The following is a 26,346-nucleotide window of genomic DNA, read 5'->3' as shown; positions in this document are numbered from 1 at the left end:
GAATATAGTATTTAAAGTTGTAAATATAGGAAACTATCACTATAATCTTTCACTCTCCCACTGATACCTGTAAAAAATATTCAAATCTTGGGACTGAGCTTTTATGTTCAGGAGTTAGTTGACATGCAGTTCGCAGATATCTTTTGAGTGCCTCCTTTGTGCCACATTCTGTTCTAAGCGCTGAGAATGTATATAAAAATAAGAGATTTTTTTTTTCTTGGAGAGATCTAGTAAGGAAATAAACAGTTGCTATAAAATGTGGTTCTGTCATCTTTGTTAGAGGTTCGTATATGGAATGCTGTAGATTTCCAGAAGAAGGAGTGCCTTCATCTGTCTGGAATAGTCCAGAAAGGTCTTTGAAGAAGCGATTGTGCTTGAACTGCCTTTTTAATGGACTCAGGAGTGTACTTATCTGTTAAGAGATGGGGAAAACTTACAGGCAGATAGATCAGCTCACTCAAAGGCACTGAAACAAAAAAATGGCATGATGTGCTTGGAGAATTGCTGGGAGCTGAGCACGCAAGTTAAGGACTATCAGGAAATGAGGCTGGAGATATATGCTAGGACTGCATGACAAGGGGCCTCTCTTTGCTTTTAAATTTCTGTAAAGCCGGGGCGCCTGGGTGGCTCAGTGGGTTAAGCCGCTGCCTTCGGCTCAGGTCATGATTTCAGGGTCCTGGGATCGAGTCCCACATCGGGCTCTCTGCTCGGCAGGGAACCTGCTTCCCTCTCCCTCTCTCTCTCTCTGCCTGCCTCTCTGCCTACTTGTGATCTCTCTCTGTCAAATAAATAAATAAAATCTTTAAAAAAAAAATTTCTGTAAAGCCAACTTTGTAAGAGAGTATTACTACCAAGAGAGTGTGTACACATGCATTCCCAGCGCAAGAGGCAGTAGGATGGAGTGTAACCTCTGTTGGATTCCACAGGAGCCTCGAGGAAGTTGCTTGAGTAACTTAGCTCATGAGCAAACTAGCTATAGTAAGAGTTGTTCCCTTCTAGATGACCTAAGTTGCTCCCTTTTAGATGGCCCTTTTAGATGATCTAAGAAATCCTCAATAACTATCAAGTAATTTCTGAAAGTGCAGAATATGTCATGAATATTTTTGGTGTATAGTATCATCATCATCATCATCATCATAATGTAGGCAGAGGTAGTAATGTCTTTGCTTGTGTTCCTGATATTGGTTCCCGATGCCATCGAATCCCTGAAAACGTTCACCTTGTATATATGTTATCTTTCAGGTTAGAATCATTGAATGATTTTTAAAAATTGAGGTAAAATTTATACAGTGAAATGCATAGATCCTAAGTGTAAAGTCTGCATATAGCTATGTACCCGCACTCCAGGAAAGATATGTTAGACATTTCCATCACCTCAGGGAGTTCCCTTTGTTTCTCCTGTCTTCTACCAGTCAGTCCCACCCCACACAGCAACTCTTGATTTCTGTCATCATGGATTGCTTTTACCTGTTCTTGAACTATGTATAAACGGAATCATACAGTCTACTTTTTGTTCTTGGCTTTTTTCATTCAACATAATGCTTTTGAGATTAGTTCAGATTGTTGTGTGATTCAGTGTGTCTTCCTTTGTATTGATGAGTAGAATTATACCTCAGTTCGTTTATTAATGCTCCTGTTTGATGGACATTTGTGTTGTTTTCTATGAAAATCTTCTACAGATCTTCATGTAGACATATGTTCTTATTGTTCTTGAGTAAATGCTTAGGAGTAGAAATACTGGGTCATAGGTTAGATGGATGTTTAACTTTATAAGAAACTGTTTTCCAAATTGTAGTACTTTTTTACACTCTTACCGGTAATGTATACAAGTTGCTCCACATCCTTGCTAGTATTAGGTGTTGTTATTTTAATTTTGGCTATCCTAGCTGGTGTAAAATGGCATCATCTTATGATTTTAATTTGCATGTTCATGATGACCAAGATGTTGAGTACCTTTTCTTGTACTTACTGGCCACTCTTATGTCAACTTTGTGAAGAATTTTACTTTTTTGCCCATTTTTTATTGGGTTGTCTTTTTGTTACTGATTTATAAGAGTTCTTTATATACTCCAGACACAGTCCTTTGTCAGATTGATGTTTTGCAAGTATCATCTCCCAGACTGCTTATCATTTTCTTAATGCCATCTTTAGATGTACAGACATTTTTTATTTTTGTGAGGTCCAATTTATCTATTTTTAATTTTATGGTTAGTGCTTTTCATTCCTTCTCTACGAAATCTTTACCTCCCCCAGGGTTGCAAGAGATTCTCTATTTTTTCTACAAGTTTTATGATTTTAGGGTTTATGTTTACTGTGCTGTCATTGAATCAATCTTTTGCATGTGCTGTGAGGTAGGGAATGAAATTAATTTTTTTTGCCAGTTTATCCAGTACCATTTGTTTAGAAAACTTTATTTTGTCTGGGTTCCTTTGTCCAAAATCAGTTGGCCATATATGTGTAGCTTTATTTATTTAATCTTTACTCTGTTCCATTGATCTATGTTTTGATCATTATGCCAGTACCATATTGTTTTGATTATGTAGTTTTATAAAAAAAAGTATATCTGGGTTTATCTCTTCTAGAGTCTTTGTTTTTCCTTATAAATTACAGTATCAGCTTCTTAATTTCTTTAAAAAAATGAAAGCCTTTTGAGATCAGAATTGTGATTGTGAAACAAAGACCTGTGTATAGAAATATAATGAATTTCTGTATATTGACCTTGTATCCTGTGACCTTATTAGTTCTAGTAGTTTTGTAGATTACTAATGAAATTCATTTTCATTATATGAAAATCATGATATCTAAAAATAAAGACAATTTGTATATATGTATAAAGAAATATATAAGCTATATTTGAAGACCAACAGACTAAGAAAGACACAAACTGATAATGAAGGCAAAAGAGAAAAATAGTTCTTAATTTTTTCAGTGTTTCTTGTTTCATAGTGGCTACTGCTGCTTTAACTGGGATTATTGTTAATTCTTTTTTTCTTTGTATATACCCATAGGTAATATTTTTTGTTATCAGTGATCTTCTCCTGGTGACTTTAACACTCCACTTAATTTCTCTGGGCTTCAGTTTTCACCTTTGTAACATGATAGAATTCAACCAAATTCTTTCCTTTAAGAAAAACAAAAACAAAAAACAAACGTTATTTATCTATAGAGAGAGAGTGCATTGAGAGAAGGACAGAGGGAGAGAATCTTCAAGCAGACTTCTTGCCCAGTGTGGAGCCTGACTGTGGGCTTGATCCCTTGATCCATGAGATAATGACCTGAGATGAAACCAAGAGCCAGGTGCTCAATCAACTGAGCCACCGAGGAACCCCTCAACTAGATTTTTTTCTAAGGTATCTTCCAGACTCCTGTGAGTTTGCCATTTTAGCTCTCAGTATATCAGAGGTGGGCAGGCAGGCAGGAATAGAAAGGATGTTTTTAGGATCCACAGTAATTCCTGTTTATTTCATTATAAATATGCTAGGGAATTATGAAATGATCAGTTTGAGTTGATTACTAGTTCTGCTTATCCTGGAAGATTTGTCCTCACTTTGTTCCATTTATATCTGTCGCTCTGTGTTAAAAGTTTATAGTTAACTCACTTAAATTTTTCTGCAACTTTTATTTCTAGGCTTCATAGAGCCCAGTGTGCAATTAAACAGACTCAGGTAACTGTTCAGAAAATTGGAAAGGAAATTGAAGAAAAGCTAAGGCTCACATCTACAAGCAATGAACTGGTAGGTTTTAAAATATATTTAGTTGTTTAGACTCCTTGATCTCTAAATGTGATCATCATGTTCTTCTTATATTAATTAATTTCTTTTTCAGAAAGCTTTAGTTATTTTTTCTTTTAATGTTTTGCTGAGACTTATGTTGGCATTTAAATGTTGGAGAACACTTTCCTATTTCCTGTAATCTAACATGCAGAGTGCCTGCCTTTTGCTGCTAGGTGAAATTTGAGATTACATACAATTACTTAGAAAATAACTAAACGTTATTTTATTAATGTCTTACCAATGTAAACTCTAGATGCCAACTGTATAGTGAATAAGAAATAGCTGCCAGAAAGAAAAAAAAACAAAAACAAACAAACTTTAGGGACTAATCTCCTTTTAAAAGATGAATTTAAAATTATTGGATTGGACTTAATAGGTTGGTTTAGGGATGGTGTTCTCTCTTGGGAAAGATTCCTTTTGGGAAAGATTGATGAGGCATTTCCAAAGAAATAGAAATTCCAACCCAAATAGACGGATTTAATATATTAGTATAATTTGGGGTTGTTTTATACTCTTTCTAGTGGACAAAAATACTAATTTTGATATAAAGATTGTGTCTTTGTAAGCAGAATAGTAGGCATAACTAATAAATTGAACTTTTCTCAAAATGAAGCCACATGGCTATGGTTAGCTTTTGATGAAATTTGTGCTATGGATTATGATAGTTAAAATACAATTCAAATCCTCAAATTAAGTCCTAACCAAAAAAGCTTGAAGTATTTGTTTTCTCCTAGATAGGCAGTATCTTCCAGTTGTCATTTATAGCACCATCAACTTAGGAGAAGGCCTTTGTACCTCTAAACAAATTCTGTATTATCTTGAAGATATGCCAGCGATAGTAATTTAATAGATGAACTATAGAAAAACAGCACAGTTAACCATCAACAGAGATGTCTCTCTCATGGAATTTGAAGTGAATGGATGATGATGTATTTAAACTATATAAAATTGCTGATTTTGACCCATAAATGGCAGTTTCATATAATTCAACCTGATGGATAAAGTGTCTGATGCTCACAGCGGGCATACAAAATATGGTAGCTATAATAGCTATAGTAGTAATGCTTATCCATCTGATTTTTCTTGCCTTTGGAAAATCTTCTGTTTTGGAGAAGCTGTTAAACCACCTCTTGTTTTAACTCAGCCTTGGTAAAGGAAGAAAAGCCAGACCACAAATATATTGGAAAAGGAGAAAAAGCAGCTAATTTTAAGCCTTTCTGTAGTGTATAGAAATGCCACATTTATAGAACCTTTGTCTGAGGACAAATTGCTAGGTGTTTTTTTTTTCTTTCTTTCTTTCTTTTTTTCGTCTTCCAAGGCAAGACTGAGAAATTACTTATTTCATTAAATGACAGCATATGTTTTGTCTCAGTATGGAAAAATGTATGTTTAATCCTATTTTTCTAAAATATAAGTGGTGACACACGAAGCAAGGTGATAGAATGTGTGAGTTTAAGGAGGTCAGGTTCAGAGGTTCACTGTGTGTTTTTATGCTGCCTGGTCAACATAGACAAGAATTGTTGATTTTTGAACTGAAGGTGAACCTAGGCATCATCTAGTTCCCATATAACTTCCCTAAAACCAACCCTCCTCAATACAATCTGTTCCCTTCCCTGTTATATTTTTCTCCATAGTATTTATTACCCTTTAACATGCTATATATTTTACATAGGTATTTTATTTATCTGTCTCTCTAATCTCTGTGAGGGGAGACATTTTTTTTTTAATTTAATTTTTTTTAAACATATATTTTTATCCCCAGGGGTGCAGGTCTGCGAATCACCAGGTTTACACACTTCACAGCACTCACCATAGCACATACCCTCCCCAATATCCATAACCCCACCCCCCCTCCCAACCCCCCTCCCCCCATCAACCCTCAGTTTGTTTTGTGAGATTAAGAGTCACTTATGGTTTGTCTCCCTCCCAATCCCATCTTGTTACATTTATTCTTCTCCTACCCCCTTAACCCCCCATGTTGCATCTCCTCTCCCTCATATCAGGGAGATCATATGATAGTTGTCTTTCTGAGGGGAGACATTTTTGTCTGTGTTTCTTCACTGCTGTATTCACCAGTGTCTAGAAGAGTGCTTAACACATAGTAGGTTCAATAAATATTAGATTTACAAATGAATCTAGCATGTTAAATAACAAAATTCAACCAAGTTAATTTGAGTATCTACTTGACTTTTTCAAATGATTTATGAATCAGTGGGGCGGCACCTCTTCTAGAGAGAGCTCCAAAGCTCTCTCCAAAGAGTCCTACAGAATGCAAGGTTTTTAATAGAAGGAGGGTGGGGGCAAGAAAGTTATTAGCAAAAGAAAAGGATTTTTCCAGGCAAGGCGGCTTTCTAGGAGTAAAAGCAAGGTCTCTTAGCTTGTGGATTGCCTCATCTTCTTTGTGGGGAAAGAGAGGGCCAAAGTCGCAATCTTACTAGCATGGTTTGAAAGATTCTTGGCTGGCCAGATAAGACTGCATTTCTAGAGGAGGTTAGTTTGGGAACTTGGTCTAAGTGACACTATTTGGGGCCTATATTTTGTCTTTTTATTTATTTATTTTTTAAATAAGGATTAAAAACAAGCATTAAACTGTTAAAAAAAAGGACAGAGAATGAGGCCTGAAGAAAGGAAACAACTTTCCCATAATCATTTGACAAGTAAAGACAAATTTTGGTTTACTTGTCTTCTTTCAGGGAATAATACCATTTACTTGTTAATTTTCTACTTTACAACTTATCTGTAGCAAATTAGAAACCTTTACTACTACCTTTTTCCCTCATTCCTTTCTAAATTGGCCCAAGGTCATTATACTTCAACCCAAGCATTTTCAATTTTTAAGAATTGACTTTAATTTTAGCCTATATCTAGGGGCACCTGGGTGGCTCAGACAGTTGAACGTCTGCCTTCAGCTCAGGTTGTGGTACCAGGGTCCAGGAATTGAGCCCCCAATTGGGCTCCTGCTCAGTGGGGAGCCTGCTTCTCCCTTCTCCCTCTGCCTCTCCCCCTGGCTTGTGCTGTCTGTTGCCTACTCGCTGGCTCTCTCTCTCTCAAATAAGTAAATAAATAGATAAGTAAATAAATAAAATAATTTTAGCCTAATAATAAGACATACTTGATGCTGAAAGAAATTAGAACACTTTGTAAGACCAAATGTAAGTACCTCTGTTATTAGAAATTGAGTTCATACTTGATGGCTTTTAAAGATTTCGCATCTTCTCATACTACATCAATAGACATCTTATCTTTTTGACATTTAGTTACATTTCTTATGAAATTTCTGCCATTGTTATCTTGAATTTTTGCCTATATGTTTTGGATTTTGTCAGCTGCCTTTCCTGTATCTGTTGATAATTGTATTTTTGCCCATGTTCTTGTATAATGATGATAAAATACATTGATTAATTTTTAAATGTTAATCCAGTGTTGCATTTTTGGGGAAAGCCCCTCTTGTTCATGAGGAGTTATTATTTTTTTATGTGTATTGCCAGATTCAATTTGCTAAAATGTTTCAAGTATTTTTCTAAAGATTTTATTTTTAAAAATTTAAAAAAAAATTTTAAAAAAGTAAATAAATACATAAAGTAATAAATAAATAGAAAGATAAATTAAAAGATTTTTATTTATGTATTTGTGAGCAAGAGAGAGAAAGCACCACTGGAGGAGGAGGAGAGTGAGAGGGAGATGCAGACTCCCTGCTGAGCAGGGAGCACAATGCCCTGGGACTCCGGGAGCATGACCTGAGAGAAGGCAGATGGATAACTGGCTGAGCCACCCAAGTGCCCCTGTTTAAAGGATTTTTGCATCTATATTTACGGGGAATATTGGTCTGTAATTTTGTTTTCTTATAATCTGTTCGTGTGGTTTTGTTATCAGGGTGATGTTGGCCATAACTAGTGATTTGGGAAGTGGTTTTTTTTCTATTTTCTAAAAGGATGTGTGTAGAATTGGAATTATTTCTTAAATGTTTGGTAGAATTTACCAGTGAAGCCATCTGGACCTGAAATTTTCTTTGTGGATTTTGAACTAAGAATTCAGTTCTTTATTAGTTGTGGATTATTGATATTATCTGCTTCTTGGGTGAGCTTTAGTAATTTATGTCTTTCAAGAATTTGTCCATTTCATTTAAAAGGCTAGTCTTTTTAATTTTAGCTCTTCTCTTATTGGATGTGTAGTGTTCTCTAATTTTAGTTTATAATTGCATTTCTGTGATAAACATTTTTCATATATTTATTGGTCACTTGTGTATCTTTAAGAAGTGTAAGTTTATTTCTGCCCATTAAAAAAAATAAACTATTAGGTTTACAGAAAACTTGCAGAGATAGTTCAGAGAGTTTCCATTTGACTTTCATCTCGTTTCCTTTAATATTAACCTCTTCTATAACCATGTTACATTTCACATGGTACATTATCAAACCAAGAAGTTGACACTGATACATTACCATTAGCTGTGGCCTTTATTCCGGTTTCACCAATGTTTCCACTCATGTCTTTCTTTTAAATAAATAAACTTTATTTTACAACAATAGTAGATTTATAGAATTATTACAAAGATGGTACAAAGAGTATACCCTACAACCAATTTCTCCTGTTACTAACATTTTACCTTAACGTTATAGTTAATGCATCTGTACTGATAAATCATCATTCACTAAAATCCATGCTTTCTTCAGATTTCCTTAATTCTCACCTGAAGTTCTTTTCTCTTCCAGGATCCTGTGCAGGAACCCATAGTACATTTAGTAGACAGGCTTCCTTAGACTCTTCTTGGATGTGAAAATATTTCAGGCTTTCATTGTTTTTAATGACTTCGACAATTTTGAGGATTACTTGTCAGATATTTTATAGAATATCTCCTGATTGGGACTTGTCTGATGTTTTGCCAAGATTAGCCTAGATTCTGATATCCCTTTTTTTGGTTCCAGTGTCCAGCCCAGGATACCACACTGAATTTAGTCATGCCTTCCTAGGCTTCTCTGATCTAGGACAGTTTCTCATTCCTTCCTATATTTAAATCACTATTTCTTATCAGTGTTGATATTTACCTGAGTCACTACTTGGTTAAGGTAGTGTCCCCCAGGTTTATCCATTATACTCCTTTGGAGTATCCTTTCCATGCTGAATTTTTTGGAAGCAAAATACTAAGTCCAGCCTTCATTCCAGTAGAGGGGACTAGTTTCATATTTTTCCCCTCATTTTTAAATGGGATTTCTGTCTTCTTATGTTAAACAGAGGGGAAGGGGAGAAGGAGAGAGGAGAGTGCGTGTATATGCACATGTTTGCATGTATATTTGTATTTTTCTTAACGTTCTGTGACTTGCCTTTTCATGTTCTTAATGATGTCTTCCAAGGAGCAAAAGTTTAAAAGTCTAATGAAATAAAATGTATTTTTTAATGTTATTTTATAGGCAGGGTTTTTTGTTTTCTTTGTAAGAAATGTTTGACTAACCTAAAGTTGCATCAATTTCTTCTGTGTTTTGTTAAAGAAATTTTATAGTTTGGGGCTTGTCATTTAGATCTATGATCCATCTCAAGCTAGTTTTTTTGTACAAGTTCAGTAAGGTTCTTTTTGTTCTATATGAATATACAGTTGATTTAATGGTATTTTCTGGTTTAATTGTTTTAAAATATTTGTCCAAAATTAATTGACCAAATATGTGTTCATCTATTTCTGGATTCTCTGTTTTGTTCCACTGATCTATATGTCTACCTTTTACCAAATACCAAAGTCTCTTACAAATCTGTTGTTTTAATACCAGGTAGGGCAAGTCCTCCAGTTTTGTTCATTTTTTAAGTTACATGGGTTGTCCATGTTCTTTGTATTTCCAAGTGAATTGAGAATCAGTTGATCCATTTCTTTAAAAAAAAAAAAGCCTGTTGCAATTTTGATAAGGATTTGTAGATCAGTTTGTGGAGATTTGCCATCTTAGCAATAATGAGTCTATGGAACATGGTGTTTATTTCTTTTATAGACTTTTCTTTAATTCTCCCAATATCTTGCAGCTTTCACTGTAAAGATTTTGGACATCTTTTATAAGAGTTATTCCTAAGTAGTTTATTTGAATTTTGGGGAGGCATTCTTGCAAATGGGATTGGTTTTGAATTTTTGTTTCTTTTCTTTTTTTTTTCTCATTTTATTTCTTTTCAGTGTTCCAGAATTCATTGTTTATGCACCACACCCAGTGCTCCATGCAATATGTGACCTCCATAGTACCCACCACCAGGCTCACCCATCCCTCCACCACCCTCCCCTCCAAAACCCTCAGTTTGTTTCTCAGAGTCCACAGTCTTACCTGTTTGTTGCTAGTAGGAAAGAATACAGTTCTTACTAATTTATTAACCTAGTATCTTGCATTCTTGTTCTATTTACTTTTTAGTTCTCAAGAGTTATTTTGTATGTTTATTGAGATTTTCTGTGTAAACAACCATACCTGCAAACTTGGGCTGCCTTGTGTGCTTTATTATTTAATTTTTCTGACTTATTTCTATAGCTAGAACATACAATACAATATTGAATAAAAGTGATACTAGTAGAAATCCTTTCTTTGTTCCTGTTCATGGGGGAAATGACTCCTCCTTTCTTAATTAAACATAATGATAGTAATACCTTTATTGGTGTTAGGAAGTTCCCTCTTATTCCTAGTTTCTGAGAGTTTTTATCATGAATGGATGTTGAATTTTGTTAGATGCTTTTTCTGAATCTATTGAAATAATCATGTGATTTTTCTCATTGATTCTCTGTAATTTCAGATGTTTAACATTACATTTCTGGAATAAACCTGAATTGGTTACAGTATATACTCTTTTTTGTATCTTGCTGGATTTGATCTAGAAATAATTTCAAGGATTTTATGCTATATTTATTAGGGATGTTGAAATACAGTGTTTTTTTTTTTTAATTTTTTTTTATTTATTTGACAGAGATCACAAGTGGGCAGAGAGGCAGGCAGAGAGAGGGGGAAGCAGGCTCCCTGCTGAGCAGAGACCTGATGCGGGGCTTGATCCCAGGACCCCGAGATCATGACCTGAGCTGAAGGCAGAGGCTTAACCCACTGAGCCACTCAGGCACCCTGAAATACAGTGTTTTAAATTATTTTATCAGATTGGTAGTAGGATTACTGTAGCCTGCTCAAATTATTTGATCAGTGTTCCTTTTTCCTATTCCATCTTGACCAGAAGCAGAAGTGTCTGCTTTTAATATTTCTAGTCCTCTGTTGAGATTTCATCTTTTTATTCATTATGAGAGTTATTTACTTTTTCTGGGACTTGACTGAGACGTCATATCTTTTTATCCATTGTAAGAATATTTTACTTTTTCTCACTCAGCATATTTATAATAGTGGCTTTAAAGTCTTTGTATGATAATTCTAACATCTCTGTTATCTTTGGGTTGGCATATGGTGATTGTCTTTTCCCTAGAGAGTGAATAACATTTTCCTGGCTCTTCATATATTGGATAGTACTATATAGTATCCTGGACAATGTGAATGTAATTTTGTGCAATGTCTGGATTTTGTTACTTTGCTCTGAAGAACATTGATGTTTTCATTTTAGTGGGTAGTCAGCTTGGTTAGGCTCAAACTGTCATGCCTGCAATGGACCTTGGCTCAGATTTCATTCAGTTCAGTACTTTTACCTTTAGGCCCAGCAGCTTTCTGTTTGCCTCATACATGTGTGATTTATGATTCAGAGATTCATATTGAATTTAAACAGAATCTGGGTGTCCATTCTCTGGCTTCCTCCATTCTGGTGGCCTTGATTGTGTGATCTCTTTTCCCCTGGTTCCCCTGGCCAGAGAGATGGTTGTCCTTTTTTGGAGTTTGACTGCAGCCACCCTCAGCACAAAGCTACAGAAAAGAGGAAATTCACACTTTGTGTTGGTTGCTTGCACCAGGTTCTGAGTCTCTCCACAATTTACCTGTCACTGATCAATCTCCAGAATCCTCAGGTAGTAGCTTTTTGTAATTTTTTTTTTTTTAAAGATTTTATTTATTTATTTGACAGAGAGAGATCACAAGCAGGCAGAGAGGCAGGCAGAGAGACAGGAGGAAGCAGGCTCCCTGCTGAGCAGAGAGCCCGATGCGGGACTCGATCCCAGGACTCCGAGATCATGACCTGAGCTGAAGGCAGCGGCTTAACCCACTGAGCCACCCAGGCGCCCAACTTTTTGTAATTTAATTAGAGTCTGGAGCTATTACTTATGAGAGGACAAGTTTGTTACGTGCTCATTCTCTTATAGAGGAAGTAGAACTTAACTTTTTTTTTTTTTTTAAGATTTTATTTATTTATTTGAGAGAGAGAGAGAGAGACAGAGTGAGGGCACATGAGAGGGGAGGTCAGAGGGAGAAGCAGACTTCCCATGGAACTGGGAGCCTGATGTGGAACTCGATCCCAGGACTCTGGGATCATGACCTGAGCTGAAGGCAGTCACTTAACCAACTGAGCCCCCCAGGGACCCAACGTATGTATGTTTTATTATTATATATCTTTTGCTTTATCTTCCTAGCTGGACCTGGGTTCTAGGCCTTATATTGCCACTGAGTCTATGAAATTAATGAGTTGGATTAAGTATTTTCTAAGGAAATATTTTCCCTTTCTTAGTGGTTGAGAAGGTGTAAGTGCAATAGAAAGAACCTACAAATGACATTTAAAAGCAAATTTGTTCCCATAGGACAACTGCCATAGTTCATAGCTTTTCCCCAGATTGTTAATTATTTCCAGGTTTTGTGGGAAAACTAATATAGATGAATGTTCCCTAAGCCACCATTCTCAAACTTTTTGGTCTCAAGACTCCTTTATGCTCTTAAAAGTTATTAAGACCTCAAAAATCTTAGCATATATCTGTTGATGATGCCTAGGCTAATAAAAGACAGATGGATTCTCACATTTATTTCTGCAATCAATCTGTTGTGATACCACAAATCTTAGAGACTCTGGAAAACTCTGCTATATAGTTATGAGAAAATGAGAGTGAAAAAGGGAGATAACAGCTTAGTAGTATTATGAAAATATTTTTGATATCACAGATGCTGAAATGGTCTCAGAAATTCTCATGGTTTCCTGACCATGTTTTGAGAACATTTTGTCTAAGACTTTTTAGCTCCAGTGTGATCTAAAGAAAATTGCTTCCTTTAGTACAAATTAGTCTGTCATTCTGAAATGAATCTTTAACATTGCCCATCATTGTCTTTGTAAAGACCCACAAATAGGAATGTGTGTGCTTGCAAATAGATGAAACTGATTTTCAGAACAGATACATGTTGTATAAAAACACCAAAATCCAGTTAACAGTGATCCATTGGAGATGCACATGTGACATTAACTAGGAGTAAACAGATAAATAGAACACAGAAACTCATTAGAAGATACTTACAGAACATTAAGGTCTTTGAGCTCTTGTGTTAGATGCATTGGAAAGGAAGCAGAACCAGATCCCACTTGGGCAGGTTTGTTTACTCTACTCCTCAGAAATTAGAGCCAACCATCCTGGTTTTGAATGACTTGATACATTTCTGTAAGTGGGCCAGTTTCTGCACATGGACCATAACACAAACACACTGTAAACATGCCTTCCTATATTAGTTTAGTCTTTAGATTAACTTGTACCCGTGGTTCTTTGATTCTAGAAAATATTTCCCAATTTGACTGTATACCCTGAAATAGAACAGATTAACCCTCTAAGTAGGCAGATCTCTGTGTTCTGTGAAAAGTTGTTTTCCTGTTTTTGGTTTTTGTTTTTGTTTTTTTTTCTCGACCAGGTAGAATTCAGTTTGGATATTTTATGGAGAAATTCAAGTTATGAAAATTGAACACTTCTTTGTGGGAAAAGATTGCTCCTGAAGAATTTACATATTTTTTTCTCTAAGTGATATAAAAACACACTAGAGTGTCATGATCACACTACTGAATTACTAAAGAAACCCAAATTGTTTCTTGATTCCTTTTTCTTTAATGATAAACAAACTCACTGACTTTGGTCTTTGTTTTTACAGTGGGTCGATAGGGCAAAATGGCTTTTATCTCTATTAGACCCAAGCTCGTAGAAAGCAGATAACATTTCTCATTCATTTAGAAGCACATAGTATGCCCTTCATAAATCTTTGCTTTGTTCAAGAAAAATTGCTTAGGAATGTTTCATATTTCATAGAGTTTTCCAGTCAAATATAATAAAGATGATTGGAAATAAGCTTTTGTGCTTGTTTTCTTGGCTTGAATGTCTTTAACAGATGATCAAGCCATCTGTTTAGAATCAGTATTTCAGTGATGAGGAAGAAAGCATTTTGGGTGAGAAACAATAGCTATAAAGTACTTTCCACACAACTGCCAAGTCATTTTCCATGCCTGCTGCTTCAACAAGGCCATACCATTTCTCATCTCACTGAGTGCCCTTGCTTCTTCAATATTTGTGAGTCAGATAGAGATGCTGACTTTCATCTTTTCAAGTTTCTTACCTGCCTGATAAACCTATTTAGTTTATTTATTGAAAATAATTTTTTTCTCATTACAATTTTAATTAATATATGTTTTAGGAAGGAGATAAGAATTTACTAGGTATGACCAAATATTACTGTTTGGTTAAGATTTATGTCATGGAAAAATCATGTAATGTATATTATTGACACTTGATAAAGACCAGGAGATGAGGGCAAACACATTCACAGGACAGTAATTGTGTGTGTATGCAAACATGTGCAAGCACATATATGTTTATTGTGGGACAGGATTTCAGATTTTATCTGGAGGAAAATTCTGGCCCCTAAAGGGGTCTGAGTAAAAAGGGAGTCCGAGTAAAGTTTAGAGTGTGGCGTCATAGGATTTGGTAGGAAGTATTTTAATGGAAAGATAAATTAATAAACTTATTCAGCAAACTTAATTGTATCTCTGGTAGAATGTGTCTGGGACTTGTTTTATCAAATAAACATTCAGTGAAATTGACTTTTTTGAGGTATGGTTCTATCACTTTTTTAAAAATATGCTTTATTTTTTAGAGTAGTTTTAGGTTTGCAGAAAAATTGTACAGAAAGTTATTTCCCCTCTTCTCTTCCCAGTTTCTTTTGTTCTTAACATCCTATATTAGAGTGATATATTTGTTACAACTGTTGAGTTAATATTAGTAGAATATTAACTTTGTGGTTTGCTCCATGTTGTACAGTTCTCTAGGTTTTGACAAATACACAGTATCATGTATCTACCATGCAGTATCATGCAGTGTAATAACATTGGCCTAAAAATCTCCTAGGATAAATCTACCTATTCATCCTTTTTCTCTCTTTTAGAACCCCTGGGAACCACTGATCTTTTTACTGTCTCCATGCTTTGCCTTTTTCAGGAATGTCATATAGTATGTAGCCTTTTCAGATTGGCTTATTTTACCTAGCAATATGCATTTACGGTTCCTCCATGACTTTTCATAGCTTGATAGCTCATTTCTTTTTATTGATGAATAATACTCCATTGTATAGATATGCCACAGTTTGTTTAACTGTTAACCTATTGAAGTGCATCTTCGTTGCTTCCAACCTTTGGCACTTATGAATAAAGCTGCTATAGACATTCACGTGTAGGTTTCTGTATGGACGTAAGTTTTCAGCTTATCTGGATAAATATCCAGGAGCATGATTGCTGGATTATACAGTAATAAGTCTATGTTTAGTTTTGTAAGAAACTTTTAAAGTGCTTTATCCTTTTGCATTGCCATTAATAATGAATGACAGTTCCTGTTGGTCCACATCCTTGCCAGCATTTAGTATTGTCAGTGTTTTAGGTTTAACTATTCTAGTAAATACATGTTGTATCTCACTGTTTTTTTTTTTTTTTAAAGATTTTATTTATTCATTTGACAGAGAGAGAGAGAGAGAGATCACAAGTAGGCAGAGAGGCAGGCAGAGAGAGGAGGAAGCAGGCTCACTGCCGAGCAGGGAGCCGGATGCGGGGCTCGATCCCAGGACCCTGAGATCATGACCTGAGCCGAAGGCAGAGGCTTAACCCACTGAGCCACCCAGGCGCCCCTCGTATCTCACTGTTGTTTTAACTTGCAGTTCCCTGATGACATATGGTGTGAGCATCTTTTCCTATGCTTATTTGCCTTCTCTGATGAGATGACAGTTCAGATCTTTTGCCTATTTTTTAATTGGGTTGTTTATTTACTTACTGTTGAGCTTTTAGAGGTTTTTTTTTTTTTTTTTTTTTGTATATTTTGGGTATCATTCCTTTATCAAATAAGTGGTTTTCAAATATTTTCTCCCAGTTTGTGACTTATCTTTTCATTCTTTTAATAGTGGTTTTTGCCGAGCAGAAGGTTTAATTTTAATGAAGACCAACTTAGTTTCTTCTTTTATGATCATGCATTTGTATATAAAATCATCTCCAAGCCTAAGGTCACCTAAATTTTCTAGTATTATCTTATAGAGTTTGTATGATAATTTTTTAAAAGATTTTATTTATTCGAGAGAGACAGAGACAGAGACAGAGGAAGGGGGGAAGAGCAGAGGGAGAGGGACAAGCAGACTCCAGGCTGAGTGCTGAACCTGATGATGACCCTGAGATCATGACCTGAGCAGAAATCAAGAGGCAGACACAACCTACTGAGCCACCCAGGCACCCCACATAAGATAATTTTTTTATTTCACACTAGTTTTGTGATTTGAGTTAATTTTTATGAAAGGTGTAAGGTCTGTATCTAAAGGTTCTGTTTCATTTTGTTTTGTTTGTATGTACCTGTCCAGTAGTTATAGCACCGTTTGGTGTAAAGACTATCCTTTTTCCATTGAATTGCTTTTGTTCCTTTGACAAAGATCAGTTCACTCTATTCGTGTGTGTATGTGTTTCTGGGCTGTCTGTTCTGTTCCATTGATTTATTTGTCTATTCTGTGTCCATATCAAACTGTCTTGATTCTTGTAGCTTTATAGTAAGTTTTAACATTCGATAGTGTCAGTCTTCTAACTTTGTTCTTTTTCGGTATTGAGCTATTGTGTTTTTGTTTTGTTTTGTTTTTTCCTTCCTAGTAAACATTAGGATCAATTTGTTGGTATCAACAAAATAACTTGCTGGGATTTCACTGGATCTATAGGTCAAGTTGGGAAAAATTGACATCTTAATAATACTGTCTTCCTATCCATGAATATGGACATTCATTTATTTGGATCTCCTTTGATTTCTTTCATCAGTTTTTCAGTTTTCTTCGTTTAGGTCTTGTACATATTTTGTTATGTTAGCCTTATACCTAAATATTTCATTTTTTTAGTCTAATGTAATGTTGTGTTTTAGATTTCATGTTCTAATTGTTCCTTGCTGTTACATAAGAAAGAAATGGGCTTTTGTGTATTAACCCTGGATTGTGCAACCTTGCTATAATCAGTTACTAGTTCCAGGAGGCTTTGGGTTTTGTTTTGTTTTTTGACGGGTGGGGAGGGGTTGATTTTTTGAGATTTTCTACACAGATAATCAAATCATCGGTAAACAAAGATGATTTTATTACTTTTTTCCCAGTCTGATAGTTTTTATTTCCTTTTCTTATTGTATTGCATAGTTAGGTTTTTCAGTACATGTTTCACAGAGAGGTGGAAGGGGACATCCGTGCCTTGTTCTCCAGTGTAGGGAGAAAGGATCTGGTTCACTGCCATTAAGTATGGACAATCCCCAATGTAAGATTTGACTTTATGATAGTATGAAAATGATACATATTCAGTAGAAACTGTACTTCAAATTTTGAATTTTGATCTTTTTCCAAGCTAGCAGTATATGATGCTGGGGATGATGCCTGGTAACAGTAACAGATCACAGTTGTCAGTCAGCCACGTGATCATGAGGGGAACAACTGATAATACTTATAACCATTCTGTACCCATGCAGCCATCCTGTTTTTCACTTTCAGTACAGTATTTAATAAATTACATGACATATTTAACACTTTATTATAAAACAGTTTTGTGTTAGATGATTTTGCTCAACTGTAGATTAATGTAAGTGTTCTGAGCACACATAAGGTAGGCTAGGCTAAGCTGTGGTGTTCATTAGGTTAGGTGTATTAAATGTATTTCAACTTACAATATTTTTTTTATTAATTTTATTTTTTTAAACATATATTTTTATCCCCAGGGGTACAGGTCTGTGAATCGCCAGGTTTACACATTTCACAGCACTCACCATAGCACATACCCTCCCCAATGTCCATAACCCCACCCCCCCTCTCCCAACCCCATCAACCCTCAGTTTGTTTTGTGAGATTAAGAGTCATTTATGGTTTGTCTCCCTCCCAATCCCATCTTGTGTCATTTACTCTTTTCCTACCCCCTTAACCCCCCATGTTGCATCTCCTCTCCCTCATATCAGGGAGATCATATGATAGTTGTCTTTCTCCGATTGACTTATTTCGCTAAGCATGATACCCTCTAGTTCCATCCACGTCGTCGCAAATGGCAAGATTTCATTTCATTTGATGGCTGCATAGTATTCCATTGTGTATATATACCACATCTTCTTTATCCATTCGTCTGTTGATGGACATCAAGGTTCCCATAGTTTGGCTATTGTAGACATTGCTGCTATAAACATTCGGGTGCACGTGCCCCTTCGGATCACTACGTTTGTATCTTTAGGGTAAATACCCAGCAGTGCAATTGCTGGGTCATAGGGTAGCTCTATTTTCAACATTTTGAGGAACCTCCATGCTGTTTTCCAGAGTGGTTGCACCAGCTTGCATTCCCACCAACAGTGTAGGAGGGTTCCCCTTTCTCTGCATCCTCGCCAGCATCTGTCATTTCCTGATTTGTTAACTTTAGCCATTCTGACTGGTGTGAGGTAATATCTCATTGTGGTTTTGATTTGTATTTCCCTGATGCCGAGTAATATGGAGCACTTTTTCATGTGTCTATTGGCCATCTGGATGTCTTCTTTGCAGAAATGTCTGTTCATGTCCTCTGCCCATTTCTGGATTAGATTATTTGTTCTTTGGGTGTTGAGTTTGCTAAGTTTTTTATGGATTTTGGACACTAGCCCTTTATCTAATATGTCATTTGCAAATATCTTCTCCCATTCTGTCAGTTGTCTTTTGGTTTTGTTAACTGTTTTCTTTGCTGTGCAAAAGCTTTTGATTTTGATAAAATCCCAATAGTTCATTTTTGCCCTTGCTTCCCTTGCCTTTGGCGATGTTCCTAGGAAGATGTTGCTGTGGCTGAGGTCAAAGAGGTTGCTGCCTGTGTTCTCCTCGAGGATTTTGATGGATTCCTTTCTCACATTGAGGTCCTTCATCCATTTTGAGTCTATTTTCGTGTGTGGTGTAAGGAAATGATCCAATTTCATTTTTCTGCATGTGGCTGTCCAATTTTCCCAACACCATTTGTTGAAGAGGCTGTCTTTTTTCCATTGTACATTCTTTCCTGCTTTCTCAAAGATTAGTTGACCATAGAGTTGAGGGTCTATTTCTGGGCTCTCTATTCTGTTCCATTGATCTATGTGTCTGTTTTTGTGCCAGTACCATGCTGTCTTGATGATGACAGCTTTGTAATAGAGCTTGAAGTCCAGAATTGTGATGCCACCAACTTTGGCTTTCTTTTTTCAATATTCCTTTGGCTATTCGAGGTCTTTTCTGGTTCCATATAAATTTTAGGATTATTTGTTCCATTTCTTTGAAAAAAATGGATGGTACTTTGATAGGAATTGAATTAAATGTGTAGATTGCTTTAGGTAGCATAGACATTTTCACAATATTTATTCTTCCAATCCAGGAGCATGGAACATTTTTCCATTTCTTTGTGTCTTCCTCAATTTCTTTCATGAGTACTTTATAGTTTTCTGAGTATAGATTCTTAGCCTCTTTGGTTAGATTTATTCCTAGGTATCTTATAATTTTGGGTGCAATTGTAAATGGGATTGACTCCTTAATTTCTCTTTCTTCTGTCTTGTTGTTGGTGTATAGAAATGCAACTGATTTCTGTGCGTTGATTTTATATCCTGACACTTTACTGAATACCTGTACAAGTACAAGCAGTTTTGGAGTGGAGTCTTTTATTTTATTTTTTTTTTTTAAAGATTTTATTTATTTATTTGACAGAGAGAGAGAGATCACAAGTAGGCAGAGAGGCAGGCAGAGAGAGAGAGAGAGAGGAGGAAGCAGGCTCCCCACTGAGCAGAGAGCCCGATGCGGGGCTCGATCCCAGGACCCTGAGATCATGACCTGAGCCAAAGGCAGAGGCTTTAACCCACTGAGCCACCCAGGCGCCCCTGGAGTGGAGTCTTTTAGATTTTCCACATATAGTATCATATCATCTGCGAAGAGTGATAGTTTGACTTCTTCTTTGCCGATATGGATGCCTTTAATTTCCTTTTGTTGTCTGATTGCTGAGGCTAGGACTTCTAGTACTATGTTGAATAGCAGTGGTGATAATGGACATCCCTGCCGTGTTCCTGACCTTAGCGGAAAAGTTTTCAGTTTTTCTCCATTGAGAATGATATTTGCGGTGGGTTTTTCATAGATGGCTTTGATAATATTGAGGTATGTGCCCTCTATCCCTACACTTTGAAGAGTTTTGATCAGGAAGGGATGCTGTACTTTGTCAAATGCTTTTTCAGCATCTATGGAGAGTATCATATGGTTCTTGTTCTTTCTTTTATTAATGTGTTGTATCACATTGATTGATTTGCGGATGTTGAACCAACCTTGCAGCCCTGGAATAAATCCCACTTGGTCGTGGTGAATAATCCTTTTAATGTACTGTCAATTCCTATTGGCTAGTATTTTGGCGAGAATTTTTGCATCTGTGTTCATCAAGGATATTGGTCTGTAGTTCTCTTTTTTGATGAGATCCTTGTCTGGTTTTGGGATCAAGGTGATGCTGGCCTCATAAAATGAGTTTGGAAGTTTTCCTTCCATTTCTATTTTTTGGAACAGTTTCAGGAGAATAGGAATTAGTTCTTCTTTAAATGTTTGGTAGAATTCCCCTGGGAAGCCATCTGGCCCTGGGCTTTTGATTGTTTGGAGATTTTTGATGACTGTTTCAATCTCCTTACTGGTTGTGGGTCTGTTCAGGCTTTCTATTTTTTCCTGGTTCAGTTGTGGTAGTTTATATGTCTCTAAGAATGCATCCATTTCTTCCAGATTGTCAAATTTTTTGGCGTAGAGTTGCTCATAGTATGTTCTTATAATTGTCTGTATTTCTTTGGTGTTCGTTGTGATCTCTCCTCTTTCATTCATGATTTTATTTATTTGGGTCCTTTCTCTTTTCTTTTTGATAAGTCTGGCCAGGGGTTTATCAATCTTAATTCGTTCAAAGAACCAGCTCCTAGTTTCGTTGATTTGTTCTATTTTTTTTGTTTGTTTGTTTCTATTTCATTGATTTCTGCTCTGATCTTTATGATTTCTCTTCTCCTGCTGGCTTTAGGGTTTCTTTCTTGTTCTTTCTCCAGCTCCTTTAGGTGTAGGGTTAGGTTGTGTACCTGAGACCTTTCTTGTTTCTTAAGAAAGGCTTGTACCGCTATATATTTTCCTCTCAGGACTGCCTTTCTTGTGTCCCACAGATTTTGAACTGTTGTGTTTTCATTATCATTTGTTTCCATGAATTTTTTCAGTTCTTCTTTAATTTCCGGGTTGACCCATTCATTCTTTAGAAGGATGCTGTTTAGTCTCCATGTATTTGGGTTCTTTCCAAATTTCCTCTTGTGATTGAGTTCTAGCTTTAGAGCATTGTGGTCTGAAAATATGCAGGGAATGATCCCAATCTTTTGATACCGGTTGAGACCTGATTTAGGACCGAGGATGTGATCTATTCTGGAGAATGTTCCATGTGCACTAGAGAAGAATGTGTATTCTGTTGCTTTGGGATGAAATGTTCTGAATATATCTGTGATGTCCATCTGGTCCAGTGTGTCATTTAAGGCCTCTATTTCCTTGTTGATCTTTTGCTTGGATGATCTGTCCATTTCAGTGAGGGGACTGTTAAAGTCCCCTACTATTATTGTATTATTGTTGATGTGTTTCTTTGATTTTGTTATTAATTGGTTTATATAGTTGGCTGCTCCCACATTAGGGACATAGATATTTAAAATTGTTAGATCTTCTTGTTGGACTGATCCTTTGAGTATGATATAGTGTCCTTCCTCATCTCTTATTATAGTCTTTGGCTTAAAATCTAATTGATCTGATATAAGGATTGCCACTCCTGCTTTCTTCTGATGTCCATTAGCATGGCAAATTCTTTTCCACCCCCTCACTCTAAATCTGGAGGTGTCTTCGGGTTTAAAATGAGTTTCTTATAGGCAACATATAGATGGGTTTTGTTTTTTTATCCATTCTGATACCCTGTGTCTTTTGATTGTGGCATTTAGCCCATTAACATTCAGGGTAACTATTGAGAGATATGAATTTAGTGCCATTGTATTGCCTGTAAGGTGATTGTTATTGTCTATTGTCTCTGTTCCTTTCTGATCTACTACTTTTAGGGTCTCTCTTTGCTTAGAGGACCCCTTTCAATATTTCCTGTAGAGCTTCTTTGGTGTTTGCAAATTCTTTCAGTTTTTGTTTGTCCTGGAAGCTTTTAATCTCTCCTTCTATTTTCAATGATAGCCTAGCTGGATATAGTATTCTTGGCTGCATGTTTTTCTCGTTTAGTGCTTTGAATATATCATGCCAGTTCTTTCTGGCCTCCCAGGTCTCTGTGGTTAAGTCTGCTGCCAATCTAATATTTTTACCATTGTATGTTACAGACTTCTTTTCCCGGGCTGCTTTCAGGATCTTCTCTTTGTCACTAAGACTTGTAAATTTTACTATTAGGTGACGGGGTGTGGACCTATTCTTATTGATTTTGAGGGGGGTTCTCTGAACCTCCTGGATTTTGATGCTTGTTCCCTTTGCCATATTGGGGAAATTCTCTCCAATAATTCTCTCCAATATACCTTCTGCTCCCCTCTGTCTTTCTTCTTCTTCTGGAATCCCAATTATTCTAATGTTGTTTCGTCTTATGGTGTCACTTATCTCTCGAATTCTCCCCTCGTGGTCCAGTAGCTGTTTGTCCCTCTTTTGCTCAGCTTCTTTATTCTCTGTCATTTGGTCTTCTATATCGCTAATTCTTTCTTCTGCCTCATTTATCCTAGCAGTGAGAGCCTCCATTTTTGATTGCACCTCATTAATAGCTTTTTTGATTTCAACTTGGTTAGATTTTAGTTCTTTTATTTCTTCAGAAAGGGCTTTTATCTCTCCAGAGAGGGTTTCTGTAATATCTTCCATGCCTTTTTCAAGCCCGGCTAGAACCTTAGGCATCATCATTCTGAACTCTAGATCTGACATATTACCAATGTCTGTATTGATTAGGTCCCTAGCCTTTGGTACTGCCTCTTGTTCTTTTTTTTGTGGTGAATTTTTCCACATTGTCATTTTGTCCAGATAAGAGTATATGAAGGAGCAAGTAAAATACTAAAAGGGTGGCAACAACCCCAGGAAAATATGCTTTAACCAAATCAGAAGAGATCCAAATCGTGAGGGGGGAGAAAGGGGATAAAAAGAGGTTCAGAAAGAAAAAAAAAAAAAAGAAATAATTAAAGAAGAAAACGAATAAAGAAAAAATATAAAAAGGAAAAAATATATATATATTAGATAAACTAGTTAAAAAATGTTAAAAAAGAAAAGAGTAAAAGTTAAAAAAATTTAGCAGAAGAAGAGAAAAAAATTGAAAAAGGAAAAAAAAATAAATTAACTGCAAGGCTAAAGAATCATGGGGAGAAAGCCATGAGCTCCGTGCTTTGCTTTCTCCTCCTCTGGAATTCCGCTGCTCTCCTCGGTATTGAAACTACAGTCCTTGGTAGGTGAACTTGGTCCTGGCTGGATTTCTTGTTGATCTTCTGGGGGAGCGGCCTGTTGTAGTGATTCTCAAGTGTCTTTTCCCCCGGCGGAGTTACACTGCCCTTATCAGGGGCCGAGCTGAGTAATCCGCTTTCAGGAGCTTTTGTTCCCTGAGCGCTTTCCGTAGAGTTCCGGAGGAGGGGAATGAAGATGGCAGCCTCCCAGTCTCTAGCCCAGAGGAGCCGAGAGCCCGGGGCCCCACTCCTCAGTGCGCCCTCAGAGAACAGTGCCCAATTACTCCCGTCACCCTGGCCTCCGGCCGCGCTCCGAGCTGACCGAGCCTGCGACCGGTTCAAGGTAACCCCGAGTTTAGAGCTCACTCCTCAGCTCTGTCTCTGTAGCCGGCTTCCCCGTTCTAATACCTAGTAAGCTCTGCGACACTCAGACACCCCCGATCCTTCTGTGACCCTGCGGGACCTGAGGCCACGCTGACCCCGCGTGGGCTTCACCCCGGTTAAGCCTCTGGAGCGATGTCCCTTAGTGGAACAGACTTTTAAAAGTCCTGATTTTGTGCTCCTTTGCTCCGCTGCTTGCCGGGAGCCGGCCCCTCCCCCTGTGGTCTATCTTCCCATTGCTTTGGATTCACTTCTCCGCCAGTCCTGCCTTATCAGAAAGTGGTTGATTTTCTGTTTCTAGAATTGCTGTTCTTCTCTTCGATCTCCCGTTGGATTTGTAGGTGTTTGCAATCTTTAGGTAAGCTATCTCTCTGATCTCCTGCTACCTGAAGTAGTCTCAGCCTGCTACTTCTCCGCCATCCTGACTCCTCCCCCTCAACTGACAATATTTTTAACTTATAATGCGTTTATTGGGGCATAACCCCATCATAAGTTGTTGTTGGCTGTAGGTTTTCTGGCAAATATTCTTTACAAGTTGAGGAAGTTTTCCTTTATTCTTAGTTTGCTGAGAATTTTTATCATAAATGGGTTTTGAATTTTGTCATATGCTTTTTTGGCATGTATTGGTATGATTATATGACTCTTCTTTTTTGCCTGGTTTATATGGTGAATTTCACTGATTACTGAATGTTCAGCCTGCCTTGCATACATGGAATAAATTCCATTTGGCTATGGTGTATAATTCTTCTCATACTTGTTGGATTTGATTTGCTCCTATTTTATTGATGAATTTGCATCTGTGTGTATGAGAGATTGGTCTGTAATTTTCCTTTCTAGTGATGTCTTTGTTTGATTTTGGTATTAGGGTGATGCTGGCCTCCTAGAATGAGTTAGGAAGTTCTTCTATATTTTGAAAGAGTTTAAAGAATTAGTGTTATTTGCTTATATGTTTGGTAATATTCACCAGTGAAACCATCTGGGCCTGGTACTTTACATTTTAAAAGGCTATTAGTTATTAATTTAATTATTTCATATATAAGCCCTTTCAGATTATTTTTCCTAGCATGGGTTTTAGTAGGTTGTCTTTAAGGAATTGGTCCATTTCATCTAAGTTATCAAATTTGTGGCCATTGAGTTGTTTATAGTATTCTTTAATTATTCTTTCAGTGCCCATGGGATCAGTTGTGATGGCTCCTCTTTCATTCTTCATAATATTAATTTGTCTTTTCTCTTTTTCTTGGTTAGCCCGGCTAGAATTTTATCAAAGTTATTGGCCTTTTCAAAAAGCCAGCTTTTGATTTTATTTATTTTGTGATTTTCTCCATTTTATTTATTATCTTTGGGGGTTCATTAACTTCTTGAATTTGTAGATGTATTTCTTTGCCTAATTTGGGAAGTTTTTCATCATCGTTTCTGTGAGTACTTTTTCACTTCTGCTTTATTTCTTTTCTCCTCCCTGTACTGGATGTTACAAATATTAGGTCTTTTTATATAGTTGCACAGATTCTGAGACTGGTTTTTTTTTTTTTTTTTCCTTTAACAACACTCTGTTTTCTCTCTCTTGTTTAGATTGGGTGGTTTCTGTTGCTCTGTTTTCTAGCTTAAAGATTCTTTTCTCTGTCTCCTACATACTGCTGTTCAGCTTATTCACTAAGTTTTTTATTCAAGATATTTTCAGCTCTAAAATTTACTTTTTTGGGGGGCACCTGGGTGGCTCATTTGGTTGGGCGACTCCCTTTGGCTCGGGTCTTGATCCTGGAGTACCGGGATCGAGTCCCACATCAGGCTCCCAGCTCCACGGGGAGTCTGCTTCTCCCTCTGACCTTCTCCTCGCTCATGCTCTCTCTCACTGTCTCTCTCTCAAATAAATAAATAAATAAAATATTTTAAAAATAAAATAAAAATAAAATTTCCTTTTTTTTAACTGGAGAGGATTATGCTAAGTGAAATAAAATTTCCATTTGATTCTTTTTTATGTCTTCAATTTCTTGACTGAGACTTTGTATTTCTTTATCAAGATGTTCTTTTTTTTTATTTGTTTCACAGATGTTCTTAATTATTATTGAAGCACTTTTATGATAACTGCTCCCAGGTCTTTGTCAGATAATTGTAACATGTCTGTCATCTCAGTATTGGTATCTCTCTCTTTTTAAAAGATTTCATTTATTTGTTTATTTATTTTTTGAGAGAGACAGCACAAGCAGAGGCAGAAGGAGAGGGAGAAGCAGACTCCCTGCTGAGTAGAGAGCAGGACGTGGGGCTCAATCCCAGGACCCTGGGATCATGACCTAAAGGCAAACGCTTAACTGACTGAGCTACCTAGGCACCCCTCAGTATTGGTATCTCATAATTATCCTTTTTCATTTACTTTGACATCTTTCTGGTTCTTGGTATCTTGAATTTCTTGAA

General features: G+C 36.6%; 1 protein-coding gene across 2 annotated transcripts in view; it reads left to right on the top strand.

Moving 5' to 3' along the window:
• The window catches only part of UVRAG (UV radiation resistance associated), a 307,325-nt gene that overhangs the window by 131,834 nt on the left and 149,145 nt on the right, over positions 1-26,346 (top strand). For both annotated transcript variants that reach the window (XR_007120854.1, XM_047690725.1), the window contains exon 7: positions 3,629-3,734. Coding sequence is in view for 1 of the 2 variants with exons in the window: in XM_047690725.1 (XP_047546681.1) it covers positions 3,629-3,734 (106 nt within the window). In the remaining variant the exon portion in view is untranslated. The remainder of the gene's footprint in view (positions 1-3,628; positions 3,735-26,346) is intronic.

This window comes from Lutra lutra, chromosome 10 (assembly GCF_902655055.1).
Source record: "Lutra lutra chromosome 10, mLutLut1.2, whole genome shotgun sequence".
In the NCBI taxonomy this organism is placed as follows: domain Eukaryota; kingdom Metazoa; phylum Chordata; class Mammalia; order Carnivora; family Mustelidae; genus Lutra; species Lutra lutra.
Note: the sequence above shows the minus strand (reverse complement) of the source record. Positions and strands in the feature narration are given on the sequence as shown.